General features: G+C 43.5%; 1 protein-coding gene across 1 annotated transcript in view; it reads right to left on the bottom strand.

Moving 5' to 3' along the window:
• LOC119928757 (erythroblast membrane associated protein (Scianna blood group)) overlaps positions 1 to 20,605 on the bottom strand; it is a 45,928-nt gene extending 25,323 nt beyond the window's left edge. The window contains exons 1-3 of the mRNA XM_038747272.1: positions 20,566 to 20,605; positions 8,243 to 8,332; positions 3,508 to 3,858 (exon numbers count right to left, since the gene is read on the bottom strand). Coding sequence (XP_038603200.1) covers positions 3,508 to 3,858; positions 8,243 to 8,332; positions 20,566 to 20,605 — 481 coding nt within the window. The remainder of the gene's footprint in view (positions 1 to 3,507; positions 3,859 to 8,242; positions 8,333 to 20,565) is intronic.
• Between the last annotated feature and the right edge of the window lie 254 nt (positions 20,606 to 20,859).

Below are 20,859 nucleotides of genomic sequence, written 5' to 3'. Positions count from 1 at the left end.
TGCCTCAGTTTCCTCGTATGCAAAATGGGCATTTGCTAACATGTTCTCCCTCCTGTTAGGACCGTGAACCCTATAGGCGACAGGGACTACATCCGACCTGATAACCTTTTATCTACCCCAGCCTTAGAACAGTGCTTGGCACATAGTAAGCGCTTAACAAATACCACAGTGATCACTATTATTGGCATTACTATAGTTATAATTATTATTATCACTATTGCGGAATAAAGAACTGGCAGCCTTTCCCTCACCGAACCCCTCACTTAGCTGGGGTCCTGAGTGAAAGAAATTGGCTGTTTGACCATTCATTCATTCATTCAATCATATTTATTGAGCGCTTACTGTGTGCAGAGCACTGTACTAAGCGCTTGGAAAGTACAATTCAGCAACAAAGAGAGACAGTCTCTGCCACCCCTTCACTCTATAAAGAAGGTAATCAAAGGCAGAGAAGCAGTGTGGGGTAGTGGATAGAGCCCGGGCCTGGGAATCAGAAGGTCATGGGTTCTAATCCTGGCTCCGCCACTTGTCTGCTGTGTGATCTTGGGAAGTCCCTTAACTACTCTGTGCCTCAGTTTCCTCGTATGCAAAATGGGCGTTCGCTAACATGTTCTCCCTCCTGTTGGGACTGTGAACCCTATAGGCGACAGGGATTACATCCGACCTAATAACCTTTTATCTACCCCAGCCTTAGAACAGTGCTTGGCACATAGTAAGCGCTTAACTAATACCACAGTGATCACTATTATTGGCATTACTATAGTTATAATTATTATTATCACTATTGCGGAATAAAGAACTGACAGCCTTTCCCTCACCGAACCCCTCACTTAGCTGGGGTCCTGAGTGAAAGAAATTGGCTGTTTGACCATTCATTCATTCATTCAATCATATTTATTGAGCGCTTACTGTGTGCAGAGCACTGTACTAAGCGCTTGGAAAGTACAATTCAGCAACAAAGAGAGACAGTCTCTGCCACCCCTTCACTCTATAAAGAAGGTAATCAAAGGCAGAGAAGCAGCGTGGGGTGGTGGGTAGAGCCCGGGCCTGGGAATCAGAAGGTCATGGGTTCTAATCCCGGCTCCGCCACTTGTCTGCTGTGTGACCTTGGGCGAGTCGCTTCGCTTCCCTGTGCCCCAGTTCCCTCATCTGTAAAATGGGTATTGAGACTGTGAGCCCCTTGTGGGACAGGGACTGTGTCCGATCCAATTTGCTCGTATCCGTCCCAGCGCTCAGTACAGTGCCTGGAACGTAATAAAGGCTTAACAAATACCACAGTTCATCATCATCAATCGTATTTATTGAGCGCTTACTATGTGCAGAGCACTGTACTAAGCGCTTGGGAAGTATAAATTGGCAACATACAGTTGTTATTATCATTAACCCAGGTGACCTGAGTGAGATTTATAGAAGCAGCACGGCTCAGTGGAAAGAGCCCGGGCTTTGGACGGTGCTTTGCACGTAGTAAGCGCTTAACAAATGCCATCATTGTTATTATTATTATTTAGAGTCAGAGGTCATGGGTTCGAATCCCGGCTCCACCACATGTCTGCTGTGTGACCTTGGGCAAGTCACTGAACTTCTCTGAGCCTCAGTTACCTCATCTGTAAAATGGGGATTAAGACTGTGAGGCCCCACGTGGGACAACCTTTTCACCTTGTATCTCCCCAGTGCTTAGAACAGAGCTTTGCGCATAGTAAGTGCTTAATAAAAGCCATTATTATTATTATGATGATGATGATGATGATGAACAAATTCCACAGTTGTTATTATCATTACCCCAGGTGACCTGAGTGAGATTTATAGAAGCAGCGTGGCTCAGTGGAAAGAGCCCGGGCTTTAGAGTCAGAGGTCATGGGTTCAAATCCCTGCTCCGCCAACTGTCAGCTGTGTGACTTTGGGCAAGTCACTTCACTTCTCTGGGCCTCAGTTCCCTCATCTGGAAAACGGGGATGAAACTGTGAGCCCCCCCGTGGGACAACCTGATCACCTTGTAACCTCCCCAGCACTTAGAAAGGTGCTTTACACATAGTAAGCGCTTAATAAATGCCATTATTATTATTAACAAATACCACAGTTGTTATTATCATTACCCCAGGTGACCTGAGTGAGATTTATAGAAGCAGCGTGGCTCAGTGGAAAGAGCCCGGGCTTTGGAGTCAGAGGTCAGGGGTTCAAAGCCTGGCTCCGCTGTGTGACTTTGGGCAAGTCACTTCACTTCTCTGGGCCTGTTCCCTCATCTGGAAAACGGGGATGAAGACTGTGAGCCCCCCGTGGGACAACCTCATCACCTTGTAACCTCCCCAGCGCTTAGAACAGTGTTTTGCACAGAGTAAGAGCTTACTACCATCAATATTATTATTATTATTATTATTCCAGCGCTTAGAACAGTGATTTGCACATAGTAAGCGCTTACTACCATTATTATTATTATTATTATTATTCCAGCGCTTAGAACAGCGCTTTGCACATAGTAAGCGCTTACTACCGTCATTATTATTATTATTATTCCAGCGCTTAGAACAGTGCTTTGCACATAGTAAGCGCTTACTACCGTCATTATTATTATTATTATTATTATTATTCCAGCACTTCGAACAGTGCTTTGCACATAGTAAGTGCTTACTACCGTCATTATTATTATTATTATTATTCCAGCACTTAGAACAGTGCTTTGCACATAGTAAGCGCTTACTACCATTATTATTATTATTATTATTATTATTCCAGCACTTAGAACAGTGCTTTGCACATAGTAAGTGCTTATTACCATCATTATTATTATTATTATTCCAGTGCTTAGAACAGTGCTTTGCACATAGTAAGTGCTTACTACCGTCATTATTATTATTATTATTATTATTCCAGCACTTAGAACAGTGCTTTGCACATAGTAAGTGCTTACTACCATCATTATTATTATTATTATTATTATTATTATTCCAGCACTTAGAACAGTGCTTTGCACATAGTAAGTGCTTATTACCGTCATTATTATTATTATTATTCCAGTGCTTAGAACAGTGCTTTGCACATAGTAAGTGCTTACTACCATCATTATTATTATTATTATTATTATTATTATTATTATTATTATTATTATTATTATTCCAGCGCTTAGAACAGTGCTTTGCACATAGTAAGCGCTTACTACCATCATTATTATTATTATTATTATTCCAGCACTTAGAACAGTCCTTTTAGACTGTGAGCCCACTGCTGGGTAGGGACTGTCTCTATATGTTGCCAATTTGTACTTCCCAAGCGCTTAGTACAGTGCTCTGCACATAGTAAGCGCTCAATAAATACAATTGATGATGATGATGATGAACAGTGCTTTGCACATAGTAAGCGCTTACTACCATCATTATTATTATTATTATTATTATTATTATTATTATTATTATTATTATTCCAGCGCCTAGAACAGTGCTTTGCGCACAGTAAGCGCTTAACAAATGCCAATTAAATATTATTGACAGCCCCATCTGCCCCAAACTTCAAACCGACCTGCCACCTCCAGGGCCACCGTGGCGTTCTGCGGGTTCGCGGAGTCAACTTGAAGGAGACACCGGTACTCCCCTCGGTCGGAGAGCCGGAGATGGCGAATCCGGAGGGTGACGTTCCCCTCGAGGAGACCGTCCTTCTCCAGCGCCGTTCTCCCTCTGTACTCGGGCCCCTGCTCTCCCTCCTGGTCCTGCCCGTCCCGGAAAACGTGCACGACCCGAGAGGTCCGGGCCCGCAGCCACGTCACCTCGGCTTCTTCGGGATCCACCGGAGCGGGAAGATGGCAGGAGAGCCCGGCTTCTCCTCCCAGGAAGGCCAGGACGGGAGACGCGGCCCTCAGGCTGCCGAGTGGCCCTGTGTCGTGACCAAGGAATCAAAGATAGACGGGCTGAACGGGACCGGGAGGATGGATTCACTTGAGGCCTGGGCCCGGGACAGGAGAAGCAGTGGGGCCTAGTAGATAGACCTCAGGCCTGGGAATCAGAAAGGCCCGAGTTCCAACCACCGCCACCATAATGATAATAACGCTGGCATTTATGAAGCGCTTACTATGTGCAAAGCATCATCATCATCATCAATCGTTTTTATTGAGCGCTTACTACGTGCAGAGCACTGGACTAAGCGCCTGGGAAGTACAAATTGGGAACATATAGAGACAGTCATCATCATCATCAATCGTATTTATTGAGCGCTTACTACGTGCAGAGCACTGGACTAAGCGCTTGGGAAGTACAAATTGGGAACATAGAGAGACAGTCCCTACCCAACAGTGGGCTCGCAGTCTAAAAGGGGGAGACGGAGAACAAAACCAAACATACTCACAAAATAAAATGAATAGATGTGTACAAGTAAAATAAATAGAGTAATAAATATGTACAAACATATATACATATATACAGGTGCTGTGGGGAAGGGAAGGAGGTAAGATGGCGGGGATGGAGAGGGGGGCGAGGGGGAGAGGAAGGAAGGGGCTCAGTGTGGGAAGGCCTCCTGGAGGAGGTGAGCTCTCAGTAGGGCCTTGAAGGGAGGAAGAGAGCGAGCTTGGCGGATGGGCAGAGGGATTGGGGGCATTCCAGGCCCGGGGGAGGACGTGGGCCGGGGGTCGATGGTGGGACAGGCGAGAACGAGGCCTAACGGTGAGGAGATTAGCGGCGGAGGAGCAGAGGGTGCGGGCTGGGCTGGAGAAGGAGAGAAGGGAGGTGAGGTAGGAGGGGGCAAGGTGATAGACAGCCTGGAAGCCCAGGGGGAGGAAAGCACCGTTCTAAACGCTGGGGAGGTTACAAGGTGATCAGGTTGTCCCACGGGGGGCTCGCAGTCTTCATCCCCTTTTTACAGGTGAGAGAACTGAGGCCCAGAGAATCAATCAATCGATCGGATTTATTGAGCGCTTACTGTGTGCAGAGCACTGTACTAAGCGCTTGGGAAGTACAAGTTGTTGGGCAGGGAACGTGACTGCTCTAATTCTGGTGCATTGTACTCTCCCAAGTGCTTAGTACAGTGCTCTGCACATAGTAAGCATTCAATAAATGCCATTGATTGATGGATTGATTGATAGTAAAGCCGGGTGGGGGGGCGGAGGGACAAGGCTGACTTTCTCCACCCTAATAATAATTAATCAATCAATCAATCAATCGTATTTATTGAGCGCTTACTGTGTGCAAAGCACTGTACTAAGCACTTGGGAAGTAAAGTTGGCAACACGTGGAGACGGTCCCTACCCAACAGTGGGCTCACAGTCTAGAAGGGGGAAGTTAAGGGAGTTGTTAAGTGACTTGCCCAAAGTCACACAGCTGACAATTGGTAGAGCCGGGGTTCGAACCCATGACCTCTGACCGTGCCTGCTGTGTGACCGAGTCGCTTCACTCCTCTGGGCCTCGGTTACCTCGTCTGTAAAATGGGAATTAAGAGTGGGAGCCCTATGTGGGACAGGGACTGTGTCCACCCTGATTAACTATTCTGTTAAATTATTTTGTTAATATGTTTGGTTTTGTTCTCTTCTAGACTGTGAGCCCGCTGTTGGGTAGGAACTGTCTCTATATGTTGCCAACTTGTACTTCCCAAGCGCTTAGTACAGTGCTCTGCACACAGTAAGCGCTCAATAAATACAATTGATTGATTGATTGATTGATTAACTGGTATCTACCCCAGAGCTTAACACGGTGTTTGGCACATAGCAAGTGCTTAACAAGTACTGTGATTATTATTACTATTGTTATATATGTATATATGTTTGTACATATTTATTACTCTATTTATTTATGTATTTATTTTACTTGTACATATCTATTCTATTTATTGTATTTTGTTAGTATGTTTGGTTTTGTTCTCTCCCCCTTTTAGACTGTGAGCCCACTGTTGGGTAGGGACCGTCTCTAGATGTTGCCAACTTGTACTTCCCAAGCGCTCAGTACAGTGCTCTGCACACAGTAAGCGCTCAATAAATACGATTGATTGATTGATTGATTGATTATTATTAGGGTGGAGAAAGTCAGCCTTGTCCCTCCGCCCCCCCCACCCAACTTTACTATCAATCAATCCATCAATCAATGGCACTTATTGAATGCTTACTATGTGCAGAGCACTGTACTAAGCGCTTGGGAGAGTACAATACACCAGAATTAGAGCAGTCACGTTCCCTGCCCATCAACTTGTACTTCCCAAGCGCTTAGTACAGTGCTCTGCACACAGTAAGCGCTCAATAAATACGATTGATTGATAATGAGCTTACAGTCCAGAGGGGGACACAGACATTCACACACATAAGTAATTTATAAGTAATTTATAAGTATTAAATAAGTAATAATAACCATATCATTGGACTTCTGGGGGCTGCCTGATTCCTCGGTCCTCTTGCCCAACACCTCAGGAGTGTTATACAGATTTATTACTCTATTTATTTTACTTGTACATATTTATTATTCAATTTATTTTGTTAATGATGTGCATCTAGCTTTATTTCTATCTGTTCTGACGACTTGACACCTGTCCACGTGTTTTGTTTTGTTGTCTGTCTCCCCCTTCTAGACTGTGAGCCTGTTGGTGGGTAGGGACCGTCTCTATATGTTGCCAACTTGGACTTCCCAAGCACTTAGTACAGTGCTCTGCACACAGTAAGCACTCAATAAATACGACTGAATGAATGAATGCATAATAATAAGTAATTTATAAGTATAAGTAATTTATAATATATAATCTAAAGATATATACCTAACTTCTGTGGGGTTGAGGGTGGGATTTATTATCATTCATTCAATCGTGTTTCTTGAGCACTTACTGTGTGCAGAGCATGCATACTTGCATACTTGCATGCATAAGTAAATTATTAGTATTAAATAAGTAATTATAAGTAATTTCTAAGTATACGTAATTTATAATATATAATTTAAAGATATATACATAACTTCTGTGGGGTTGAGTGGGATTTATTATCATTCATTCAATTGTATTTCTTGAGCGCTTACTGGGTGCAGAGCATGCATACTTGCATACTTGCATGCATAAGTAATTTATAAGTATTAACTAAGTAATAAGTAATTTCTAAGTATAAGTAATTTATAATATATAATTTAAAGATATATACATAACGTCTGTGGGGTTGAGTGGGATTTATTATCATTCATTCAATCGTATCTCTTGAGCGCTTACTGAATGCAGAGCATGCATACTTGCATGCATAAGTAATTTATTAGTAATTTCTAAGTATTAAATAAGTAATAATAAGTAATTTCTAAGTATAAGTAATTTATAATATATAATTTAAAGATATATACCTAACTTCTGTGGGGTTGAGAGTGGGATTTATTATCATTCATTCAATCGTATTTCTTGAGCACTTACTGTGTGTGGAGCATGCATACTTGCATACTTGCATGCATAAGTAATTTATAAGATATATAAGGTATATAAGATATATACCTAACTTCAGTGGGGTTGAGAGTGGGATTTATTATCATTCATTCAGTCGTATTTCTTGAGCACTTACTGTGTGCAGAACATGCATACTTGCATGTATAAGTAAATTATAAGTAATTCATAAGTATTAAATAAGTAATAAGTAATTTATAAGTATAAGTACTTTATAATATATAATTTAAAGATATTTACATAACTTCTGTGGGGTTGAGAGTGGGTTTTATTACCATTCATTCAATCGTATTTCTTGAGCAAGCAGCATGGCTCAATGGAAAAGAGCCCGGGCTTTGGAGTCAGAGGTCCTGGGTTCAAATCCCGGCTCCGCCAATTGTCAGCTGCGGGACTTTGGGCCAGTCACTTAACTTCTCTGGGCCTCAGTTCCCTCATCTGGAAAATGGGGATGAAGACTGGGAGCCCCCCGTGGGACAACCTGATCACCTTGTAACCTCCCCAGTGCTTTGCACATAGTAAGCGCTTAATAAATGCCATCATCATTATTATTATTATTGAGCACTGTACTAAGCACTTGGGAGAGTGTCTGCTGGGTGACCTTGGGCAAGCCACTTCACTTCTCTGAGCTCAGTTACCTCATCTGGAAAATGGGGATGAAGACTGTGAGCCCCACATGGGACAACCTGATCACCTTGTATCCCCCCCCAGCACTAAGAGCAGTGCTTGGCACATAGTAAGCGCTTAACAAATGCCATCATCGTTATTATTATTATGACATCACAACAATAAACAGAGGCTTTCCCTGCCCGCAACGAGCTGACAGTCTAGAGGACGAGAGAAACCCAAGAAACAGAAAAGGGGGAGACAAACTCACCTGCGCCCAGAGTAGGGAGCTGGGGGAGAAGGAGAAAGATGAGGTAACCGAGGGGAGAACAGCCTGAGGATCTTCCCATCTCCAAAAGCACTGCGGAAGAGACAAAGAACAATGATCGTGAGGCAGGAAACTCAGGATAGCGGAATCTGAGGGAAAGTGAGACACAGGCACGGTCAGAAAATGGTGTCACCAATCAATCAATCAATCAATCAATCGTATTTATTGAGCGCTTACTGTGTGCAGAGCACTGGACTAAGCGCTTGGGAAGTCCAAGTTGGCAACATGTAGAGACAGTCCCTACCCAACAGTGGGCTCACAGTCTAAAAGCAGTTCCTCTCTTTTTTTAAATAGCATTTATTAAGCGCTTACTATGTGCCAGGCACTATACTAAATGCCTGGAGAGATACAAGATGCAATCAGATCGGACACAGCCCGTGTGCCGCTTGGGGCTCATGTTTTACAGCTCCATTTTAAAGATGAGGGAACTGAGGCACAGAGAGGCGAAGTGACTTGGGCAAGGTCACACCGCAGACAAGTGGTTTTTAGCCTGTGAGCCCGCTGTTGGGTAGGGACCGTCTCTATATGTTACCAACTTGTACTTCCCAAGCACTTAGTGCTCTGCACACAGTAAGCGCTCAATAAATACGATTGATTGATTGATTGATTGATTGATTGGTGGACTTGTGTGAACGACTCTGTGTTCACTTTCATTCATTCATTCAGTCGTATTTATTGAGCGCTTACTGTGTGCAGCGCACTGTACTAAGCACTTGGCAAGTACAATTCGGCAACAGATAGAGACGATCCCTACCTAACCACTTGTCAGCTGGGTGACCTTGGGCAAGCCACTTAGCTTCTCTGTGCCTCAGTTCCCTCATCTGTAAAATGGGGATGAAGACTGTGAGCCCCACGTGGGACAACCTCATCATCTTGTATCCCACTCCAGCGCTTAGAACAGTGCTTTGCACATAGTAAGCGCTTAACAAATACCATCATTATTATTATTATTATTATTATTATTAGAAGGGGGAGACAGTCAACCAAACAAAAACATACACCCTTAAAACCATACCGGTGTGGGCAGGAACGCATCTGTTTGCTGTTATATTGCACTCTCCCAAGTGCTTAGTACAGTGCTTTGCACACAGTAAACGCTCAATGAATACGATTGAATGAACACACTGACAAAAACAGATTGAGCTCTAGTATCTTTCATTCATTCAATCGTATTTATTGAGCACTTACTGTGTGCAGAGCACTGTACTAAGCGCTTGGGAAGTACAAGTTGGCAACATCTAGAGACGGTCCCTACCCAACAGCGGGCTCTGCCACCGACCATACGACCTCACACAATTTGCTGGCAATGGTTTAAAATAAATACGAGCAGTATTATTCATTCATTCAATCGTATTTATTGAGCGCTTACTGTGTGCGGAGCACTATACTAAGCGCTTGGGAAGTCCAAGCTGGCAACATATAGAGACGGTCCCTACCCAACAGCGGGCTCACAGTCTAGATGGGGGAGACAGAGAACAAAACAAAACATATTAACAAAATAAAATAAATAGGATAGATATGTACAAGTAAAATAGAGTAATAAATCTGTACAAACATCCACAACTCTGCTGTGTGACCTTGGGCAAGTCACTTAACTTCTCTGAGCCTCAGTTCCCTCATCTGTAAAAATGGGGATTAAGACTGTGAACCCCATGTGGGACAACTTGATCACATTGTATCCCCCCCAGCGCTTAGAACAGTGCTTTGCACATAGTAAGCGCTTAACAAATGCCATCATCATCATCATCATCATATATACAGGTGCTGTGGGGAAGGGAAGGAGGCAAGACGAGGGGGATGGAGAGGGGGACGAGGGGGAGAGGAAGGAGGGGGCTCAGTTTGGGAAGGCCTTCATTCATTCATTCATTCAATCATATCTATTGAGCGCTTACTGTGTGCGGAGCACTGTACTAAGCGCTTGGGAAGTCCAAGTTGGCAACATCTAGAGACGGTCCCTACCCAACAGCGGGCTCACAGTCTAGAAGGGGGGGGACAGACAACAAAACAAAACATATTAACAAAATAAAATAAATAGAATAAATATGTACAAGTAAAATACATAAACAGAGTAATAAATCTGTACAAACATATATACATATATACAGGTGCTGTGGGGAGGGGAAGGAGGTAAGGCGGGGGGGATAGAGATGGGGAGAGGAAGGAGGGGGCTCAGTCTGGGGCAAGCCCTTACTGCGTGTCAAGTACTGTTCTAAGGATTGGGGTAGATACAAAATAGAAAACCAGTGTAGCTTAGGGATAGAAAGAATGATAATAATAATAATAATAATAATAATAATAATAGATAGATCCCAGGGCCAGAGAGTCAGAAGGATTAGGGTTCCAATTCCAATTCCGCCACTCGCCTACTGTGACTATGGGCCTGTCACTTCACTGCGTCCCGGTCATTCATTCATTCATTCATTCAATCGTATTTATTGAGCGCTTACTGTGTGCAGAGCACTGGACTAAGCACTTGGGAAGTACAAGTTGGCAACATAATAGAGACGGTCCCTACCCAACAGCGGGCTCACAGTCTGGAAGGGGGAGACAGACAACAAAACATATAAGCCAAATAAAATAAATGGAATAAACACGTACAAGTAAAATAAATAAATAAATAGAGTAATAAATAAATAAAAGGCTGGGACGAACCCTTAGTTAGAAGTGGAATCCCTGCTACAGTCCTAGAATCTGTAAACTGCCAGGGTCCCATGGGAGGAACTGAAATTAGGCACCTCAAACAATAATATGACATTAGTTAGAGTGTGAGCCCACTGTTGGGTAGGGACTGTCTCTATATGTTGCCAACTTGTACTTCCCAAGCGCTTAGTACAGTGCTCTGCACACAGTAAGCAGTCAATAAATACGACAGATTGATTGATTGATTGATTAGATAGAGCTTCCCTTCCTTCCCTCCATGCCAAATTTTCTGTGGCTGATTTCATACGATTTCTAGCCGGTGGATAATCTGATGGTTAATTCCCATGAGCAAAAACTATTTTCATTATTACTCTATTTATTTATTTATTTATTTTACTTGTACATATCTATCCTATTTATTTTATTTTGTTAGTATGTTTGGTTTTGTTCTCTGTCTCCCCCTTTTAGACTGTGAGCCCACTGTTGGGTAGGGACTGTCTCTAGATGTTGCCAATTTGTACTTCCCAAGCGCTTAGTACAGTGCTCTGCACATAGTAAGCGCTCAATAAATACGATTGATGATGATGATGATTTTCTCACCCTAGCGGGACTGCTGGAGGGCTAATATCCGCCAACGGTAACCGTGTAAATCTCAAAATAAACCTTAATGGGGAGGCTAAGCTACAGAACAGGGGGGACTAGTAGGAAACTGAGGTGACAAGCTTGGTGCGGCAAACGTTCCTCAGAGCTCGAGTCAACACGGTCACACCTCGCGGAGAGAAAAATTCAATCTGAAATTCGGTTTACGTCGGATACAGTGCTTCAGTGCGTCCTACGGTGTCTTGGCACATAAAAAGGGCTTAACGAATATCACTGTTATTGTTAGCATTATTGTGGTGGTCTGTGATTTCCTCTTCCCAACATCTTCCCGGCCCTCCCCCTGCCAGGAGATTTCTCATCTGTAAAATGGGGATCAGCCCGTGAGCCCCACGTGGGATATTAGCAGTCGGAATATTTATTAAGCGCTTAGTACAGTGCTCTGCACACAGTAAGCGCTCAATAAATACGATTGATTGATTAAGCACTTGCTAGTCAGAAGGGTCTGCGTTCTAATCCCGGCTCCACCACGCTTCTGCTGCGTGGCCTTGGGTTAGTCGCTTAACTTCTCTGGGCCTCAGTTACCTCATCCATAAAATGAGGATTAATAATAATAATAATAAAAATAATGATGGCGTTTGTTAAGTGCTTACTATGTGCAAAGCACTGAGCCCACTGTTGGGTAGGGACTGTCTCTATATGTTGCCAACTTGGACTTCCCAAGCGCTTAGTACAGTGCTCTGCACACAGTAAGCGCTCAATAAATACGATTGATGATGTTCTAAGCGCTGGGGAGGATACAAGGCGATGATGATGATGATGATGGCATTTATTAAGCGCTTACTATGTGCAAAGCACTGTTCTAAGCGCTGGGGAGGTTACAAGGTGATCAGGTTGTCCCTCGGGGGGCTCACAGTCTTCGTCCCCGTTTTACAGATGAGGGAACTGTGGCACAGAGAAGTTAAATAAATAGAGTAATAAATATGTACAATCAATCAATCAATCAATTGTATGTATTGAGCGCTTACTGTGTGCAGAGCACTGGACTAAGCACTTGGGAAGTACAAGTTGGCAACGTATAGAGACAGTCCCTACCCAACAGTGGGCTCACAGTCTAAAAGGGGGAGACAGAGAACAAAACCAAACATACTAACAAAATAAAATAAATAGAATAGATACGTACAAGTTAGATAAATAGAGTAATAAATATGTACAAACATATATACAGGTGGAAAGGAGAGAGAAAGGAGATTGGGGGTTGGAGTTGGGGGGGAAACGGGACTTCTCAGATTGTCCCATGTGGGGCTCACATCCCCATTTTACAGATGAGGTAACTGAGGCACAGAGAAGCTAAGTGACTTGCCCAAAGTCACACAACGACAGTTGGCGGAGCCGGGATTTGAACCCATGACCTCTGACTCCCAAATCCGGGCTCTTTCCATTGAGCCACGCTGTGAGCCCCATGTGGGGCACCTGATTAGCTGCCATCTACTTCAGCGTTTAGGACAATGCCCGGCACATAGTAGGCGCTTAGTAAAAACAGTAAAAAAAAAAACCCCATAATGTGAGCAGAGCATAGTAGCAAACGCTGGGAAAATACACACAAGTGGGAATTGGAAACTCTGTCTTCTTTCCCGCCGGTAATCGGGAAAGAGGGAAAATGGAGCGAGATGGAGGCTTTTTGAACCAACAGAGAGGAAGTGGAGCTGGAATTTGGTGGAATAATAGCTCTACCACAGAAGCGTTATATGACCCTTAGTGCAGTGCTTAATAAGCGCTTAGTACAGTGCTCTGCACATAGTAAGCGCTCAATAAATACGATTGATGATGACCCTCCCCGAACTCACCTTCTTACTCCAAAATTTCCCTTTTTAGCATCCCTGAGTGCTCTACTATTTGGGGGGGCCCCTTTTAAGCTCCAGGAATTTGTCATTCTAAATCTCCGACTCCCGACTGTGTACTCTTCCTCAGCGTTTAGTACAGCTCTCTGCACCCAGGAAGTGCATAATAATAATAATAATAATAATAATAATAATAATAATGGCATTTATTAAGCGCTTACTATGTGCAAAGCACTGTTCTTAAAAAGAGAAGCGGTGTGGTCTAATGGATAGAGACCGGGCTTGGGAGTCAGAGGTCACAGGTTCTAATCCCGGCTCCGCCACTTGTCGGCTGTGTGACTTAGGGCAAGTCACTTCACTTCTCTGAGCCTCCGTCCCCTCATCAGGAAAATGGGGATAATAATAATAATAATGGTATTTATTAAGCGCTTATTATTCAATCGTTCATTCAATCGTATTTATTGAGCGCTTACTGTGTACAGAGCACTGTACTAAGCGCTTGGGAAGAACAAGTTATGTGCGAAACACCTTTCTAAGCGCTGGGGAGGTTACAAGGTGATCAGGTTGCCCCACGCGGGGCTCACAGTCTTAATCCCCATTTTACAGATGAGGTAACTGAGGCCCAGAGAAGTGAAGTGACTTGCCCAAAGTCCCACAGCTGACAATTGGAGGAGCCGGGATTTGAACCCATGACCTCGGACTCCAAAGCCCGGGCTCTTTCCACTGAGCCACGCTGTACATATCTATTCTATTTGTTTTATTTTGTTAGTATGTTTGGTTTTGTTCTCTGTCTCTCCCTTTTAGACTGTGAGCCCACTGTTGGGTAGGGACTGTCTCTATATGTTGCCAACTTGGACTTCCCAAGCGCTTAGTCCAGTGCTCTGCACACAGTAAGCGCTCAATAAATACGATTGATGATGATGATGATGATGCTTCTCTAAGCAGGATGAAGACTGTGAGCCCCACGTGGGCCAACCCGATCACCTCGCATCCCTCCCAGCGCTTAGAACGGTGCTCCGCACATAGTAAGCGCTGAACAAATGCCATCATCACCATTATTATTATTATTAGTCACTTCTCTGTGCCTCAGTCACCTCCCCTGTAAAATGGAGATGAAGACTGTGATTCCCCTCATTTAAACCCCAGCGCTTAACACAGCGCCTGGTCCATAGGAAGAGCTTCACAGAGACCATTAATCATCAGAGAAGCAGCGTGGCTCAGTGGAAAGAGTCCGGGCTCTGGAGTCCGAGGTCATGGGTTCAAATCCCGGCTCCGCCACTTAGCTGTGTGACTTTGGGCAAGTCACTTAACTTCTCTGGGCCTCAGTTCCCTCATCTGGAAAATGGGGATGAAGACCGTGAGCCCCCCGTGGGACAACCTGATCACCTTGCAACCTCCCCAGCGCTTAGAACAGTGCTTTGCACATAGTAAGCGCTTAGTAAATGCCATTATTATTATTATTATTATCACCATCAATCGTATTTATTGAGCGCTTAGTATGCGTAGAGCGCCGCACTGAGCGCTTGGGAAGTACAAATTGGCAACACGTAGAGACGGTCCCTACCCAACAGTGGGCTCACAGTCTAAAAGGGGGAGACAGAGAACAAAACCAAACATACTAACAGAATAAAATAATTAATCGTAATTAAATAACCATTAATAAGGACATAAATAAATGCTGTTGCTACCGGGGCTAAATCAAAACCCCAAAGAACTGAAATTAGGGCTGCGGAGGTGACAGAAGGACGGGGTCTCTGTTCCTTATCAATCGTGCCGCAGACTGGAGTCCCTGAATCCTGCCGCAACTGATAAACTTGGGAGACTAGAGCTGGGTGTTGGGTGGTAAAAGAGGTAATTCCAAGAAAGTTTCTTCCAAGTTTGGATATGGGGCGGTTACGGCACTTTTTAAGCCTTTATTAGGTACCAAACACTGTACTGAGCACTGGGGTAGACACAAGCTCATCGCGTTGGACCCGCTCTACGTCCCACACAGGCCTCAGGGCTTTAATTTAATTTAATTTCATTTATTTATTTATTTTACTTGTACATATAATAATAATAATGGCCTTTATTAAGCGCTTACTATGCGCAAAGCACTGTTCTAAGCACAGGGGAGGTTACGAAATAATAATAATAATGGCATTTATTAAGCGCTTGCTACGTGCAAAGCACTGTTTTAAGCGCAGGGGAGGTTATGAAATAATAATAATAATAATGGCATTGATTGAGCGCTTACTATGTGCAAAGCACTGTTCTAAGCGCAGGGGAGGTTACGAAATAATAATAATAATGGCATTTATTAAGCGCTTACTATGCGCAAAGCACTGTTCTAAGTGCAGGGGAGGTTACAAAATAATAATAATAATAATGGCATTTATTAAGCGCTTACTATGTGCAAAGCACTGTTCTAAGCGCAGGGGAGGTTACGAAACAATAATAATAATAATGGCATTTATTAAGCGCTTACTATGTGCAAAGCACTGTTCTAAGCGCAGGGGAGGTGACGAAATAATAATAATAATGGCATTTATTAAGCGCTTATTATGTGCAAAGCACTGTTCTAAGCGCAGGGGAGGTGACGAAATAATAATAATAATGGCATTTATTAAGCGTTTACTATGCGCAAAGCACTGTTCTAAGCGCAGGGGAGGTTACAAAATAATAATAATAATGGCATTTATTAAGCGCTTGCTATGTGCAAAGCACTGTTCTAAGCGCAGGGGAGGTTACGAAATAATAATAATAATGGCATTTATTAAGCGCTTACTTTGTGCAAAGCACTGTTCTAAGCGCAGGGGAGGTTATGAAATAATAATAATAATGGCATTTATTAAGCGCTTACTATGTGCAAAGCACTGTTCTAAGTGCAGGGGAGGTTACAAAATAATAATAATAATAATGGCATTTATTAAGCGCTTACTACGCGCAAAGCACTGTTCTAAGCGCAGGGGAGGTTACGAAATAATAATAATAATGGCATTTATTAAGCGCTTACTATGTGCAAAGCACTGTTCTAAGCGCAGGGGAGGTGACGAAATAATAATAATAATGGCATTTATTAAGCGCTTATGTGCAAAGCACTGTTCTAAGCGCAGGGGAGGTGACGAAATAATAATAATAATGGCCTTTATTAAGCGCTTACTATGCGCAAAGCACTGTTCTAAGCGCAGGGGAGGTTACAAAATAATAATAATAATAATGGCATTTATTAAGCGCTTGCTATGAGCAAAGCACTGTTCTAAGCGCAGGGGAGGTTACAAAATAATAATAATAATAATGGCATTTATTAAGCGCTTACTATGTGCAAAGCACTGTTCTAAGCGCAGGGGAGGTGACGAAATAATAATAATAATGGCATTTATTAAGCGCTTACTATGCGCAAAGCACTGTTCTAAGCGCAGGGGAGGTGACAAAATAATAATAATAATAATGGCATTGATTAAGCGCTTACTATGTGCAAAGCACTGTTCTAAGCGCAGGGGAGGTTACGAAATAATAATAATAATGGCATTTATTAAGCGCTTGCTATGTGCAAAGCACTGTTCTAAGCGCAGGGGAGGTTACGAAATAATAATAATAATGGCATTTATTAAGCGCTTACTATGTGCAAAGCACTGTTCTAAGCGCAGGGGAGGTTACAAAATAATAATAATAATAATGGCATTTATTAAGCGCTTACTATGTGCAAAGCACTGCTCTAAGCGCAGGGGAGGTTACGAAATAATAATAATAATGGCATTTATTAAGCACTTACTATGTGCAAAGCACTGTTCTAAGCGCAGGGGAGGTTACAAAATAATAATAATAATGGCATTTATTAAGCGCTTGCTATGTGCAAAGCACTGTTCTAAGCGCAGGGGAGGTGACAAAATAATAATAATAATAATGGCATTGATTAAGCGCTTACTATGTGCAAAGCACTGTTCTAAGCGCAGGGGAGGTTACAAAATAATAATAATAATGGCATTTATTAAGCGCTTATTATGTGCAAAGCACTGTTCTAAGTGCAGGGGAGGTTACAAAATAATAATAATAATAATGGCATTTATTAAGCGCTTACTATGTGCAAAGCACTGTTCTAAGCGCAGGGGAGGTTACAAAATAATAATAATAATGGCATTTATTAAGCGCTTGCTATGTGCAAAGCACTGTTCTAAGCGCAGGGGAGGTTACAAGGTGATGAGGTTGTCCCACGGGGCGCTCACAGTCTTCATCCCCATTTTACAGATGAGGGAACTGAGGCCCAGAGAAGTGAAGTGACTTGCCCAAAGTCCCACAGCTGACATTTGGCGGAGCCGGGATTTGAACCCATGGCCTCTGACTCGAAAGCCCGCTGAGCCACGCTGCTATTTATTTTATTTGGTGAATACGTTTTGTCTTGTTCTCCGTCTCCCCCTTCTAGACTGTGAGCCCGCTGTTGGGTAGGGACCGTCTCTAGATGTTGCCAACTTGGACTTCCCAAGCGCTTAGGACAGTGCTCTGCACACAGTAAGCGCTCAATATATTTGATTGATTGATCCCCATTTTGCAGATGAGGGGACTGAGGCACAGGAAAGTAAAGCGGCTTGCCCAAGGTCACCCACAGCAGACAGGCGGAGGAGCCGGGCCTTCGCCTCTCCGTCACGGCGGTTGATTTAGGTGAAAAAAACGACTTTTAGACTGTGAGCCCACTGTTGGGTTGGGACCGTCTCTATATGTTGCCAACTTGGACTTCCCAAGCGCTTAGTACAGTGCTCTGCACACAGTAAGCGCTCAATAAATGATGATGATGATGATGGGCATGACACAGTCAGGCCCACGGCAGACCCTGAACTCATGAACTCTGCGGCCATGGTTAAGGGAAAGCCGAGGTACAGAGGATAAACTAAACCATTCTGTAAAATAAAAAAGGGAAATTGCCACGGCCTTAAATGCCAAATGATTTTATACAATTCCGCGTTACTTTCAAATATTCCCTTAAATTGCAGTAAAATCTAGTTATTCCTTAGTTATTGTGGCAAGGCAAATATGCTGATGAATTTATATGGAAGCAGTATAGCCTGGTGGAAAAAAAATGAGCCCCAGGAGCAGGGGACCTGGGTTCTAAACCCGGCACTGCCACTTGCCTGCTGTGGGGCCTTGGGTAAGTCACTAGACTTGGCTAGGCCTCAGTTTCCTCATCTGCAAAATGGGGATTCAATACCTGTTCTTTTTCCTTAGACAAATGGGACAGGGACCATGTCTGATCTGATCGTATTGCACCTACCGTAGGACAGTCCTTGGCGCATCAGAAATATGCCCCTTCCTTCCTCTCCCCCTCGTCCCCCTCTCCATCCCTCCATCTTACCTCCTTCCCTTCCCCACAGCACCTGTATATATGTATATATGTTTGTACATATTTATTACTCTATTTATTTATTTATTTATTTTATTTGTACGTATCTATTCTATTTATTTTATTTTGTTAGTATGTTTGGTTTTGTTCTCTGTCTCCCCCTTTTAGACTGTGAGCCCACTGTTGGGTAGGGACTGTCTCTATATGTTGCCAATTTGTACTTCCCAAGCGCTTAGTACAGTGCTCTGCACATAGTAAGCGCTCAATAAATACGATTGATGATGATGATGATGATGATGTCCTTTAATGTGCTTAACAAATAACAAATAACATAACAAATATGTGCTTCTAGACTGTGAGCCCACTGTTGCGTAGGGACTGTCTCTATAGGTTGCCAACTTGGAGTTCCCAAGAGCTCAGTACAGTGCTCTGCACACAGTAAGCGCTCAATAAATATGACTGAATGAATGAATGCTTAACAAATATAGCATAATGATTCACACTTGTTTGCCAACTTCTACTTCCCAAGCACTCAGTACAGTGCTCTGCACACAGTAAGCGCTCAATAAATACGACTGAATGAATGAGTGCTTAACAAATATAGCATAATGATTCACACTTGTGTGAGCCCGGGCTTTGGAGTCAGAGGTCATGGGTTCGAATCCCGGCTCCGCCAATTGTCAGCTGTGGGACTTTGGGCAAGTCACTTCACTTCTCTGGGCCTGAGTTCCCTCATCTGGAAAATGGGGATGAAGACTGGGAGCCCCCCCGTGGGACAACCTGATCACCTTGTAACCTCCACAGCGCTTAGAACAGCGCTTTGCACATAGTAAGTGCTTAATAAATGCCCTCATTACTATTATTATTATTATTACTCGTACCATGGTTCATGTTAAGGCTTCCATTTTGAAGGATTGTGGAGCCTTTACCAGAGAATGTTTTTCCTCACCGCCTCTGTCCTTGGGCCTCTCTCCCTTTCCGTGCCCCAGAAGCTCGCTCCTGCTCAGCTCTGGGTTGGCCCACTGATATCAATCAATCAATCAATCAATCAATCGTATTTATTGAGCGCTTACTGTGTGCAGAGCACTGTACTAAGTGCTTGGGAAGTCCAAGTTGGCAACATATAGAGACAGTCCCTACCCAACAGTGGGCTCACAGGCTAAAAGGGGGAGACAGAGAACAAAACCAAACATACTATCAATCAATCAATCAATCAATTAATCAATCAATCGTATTTATTGAGCACTTACTGAATGCAGAGCACTGTACTAAGCGCTTGGGAAGTCCAAGTTGGCAACATCTAGAGACAGTCCCTACCCAACAGTGGGCTCACAGGCTAAAAGGGGGAGACAGAGAACAAAACCAAACAATCAATCAATCAATCAATCATATTTATTGAGCACTTACTGTGTGCAGAGCACTGTACTAAGCGCTTGGGAAGTCCAAGTTGGCAACATCTAGAGACGGTCCCTACCCAACAGTGGGCTCACAGGCTAAAAGGGAGAGACAGAGAACAAAACCAAACATACTATCAATCAATCAATCAATCAATCAATCAATCGTATTTATTGAGCGCTTACTGTGTGCAGAGCACTGTACTCAGCGCTTGGGAAGTCCAAGTTGGCAACACATAGAGACGGTCCCTACCCAACAGTGGGCTCACAGGCTAAAAGGGGGAGACAGAGAACAAAACCAAACATACTAACAAAATAAAATAAATAGAATAGATATTTCGACCCCGATCTACTCGTGAAAACTTGAAGAATGGAAGTGAAGCTTTCGATCTACGAAACACTGAAAAAAAATGTCCTCTCTGCTGCCGGACCTGAAGGTGAAGGAGGACATCTGTGAGGCTCTGTCTGGCAAATCCTTACCGGGACCGTTGAGAACCGCACCGAAATCCTCCACTATCATGTCTGCAGCGTGGCTCAGTGGAAAGAGCCCGGGCTTTGGAGTCAGAGGTCACGGGTTCAAATCCCGGTTCCGCCACTTGTCAGCTGTGTGACTTTGGGCAACTCACTTAACTTCTCTGGGCCTCAGTTCCCTCATCTATAAAACAGGGATGAAGACTGTGAGAGCCCCATGTGGGACAACCTGATTACCTTGTATCTACCCCAGAGCTTAGAACAGTGCTTTGCACATAGTAAGTGCTTAACAAATACCAACAT

Source organism: Tachyglossus aculeatus, chromosome 5 (genome assembly GCF_015852505.1).
Source record: "Tachyglossus aculeatus isolate mTacAcu1 chromosome 5, mTacAcu1.pri, whole genome shotgun sequence".
NCBI lineage: Eukaryota > Metazoa > Chordata > Mammalia > Monotremata > Tachyglossidae > Tachyglossus > Tachyglossus aculeatus.
Note: the sequence above shows the minus strand (reverse complement) of the source record. Positions and strands in the feature narration are given on the sequence as shown.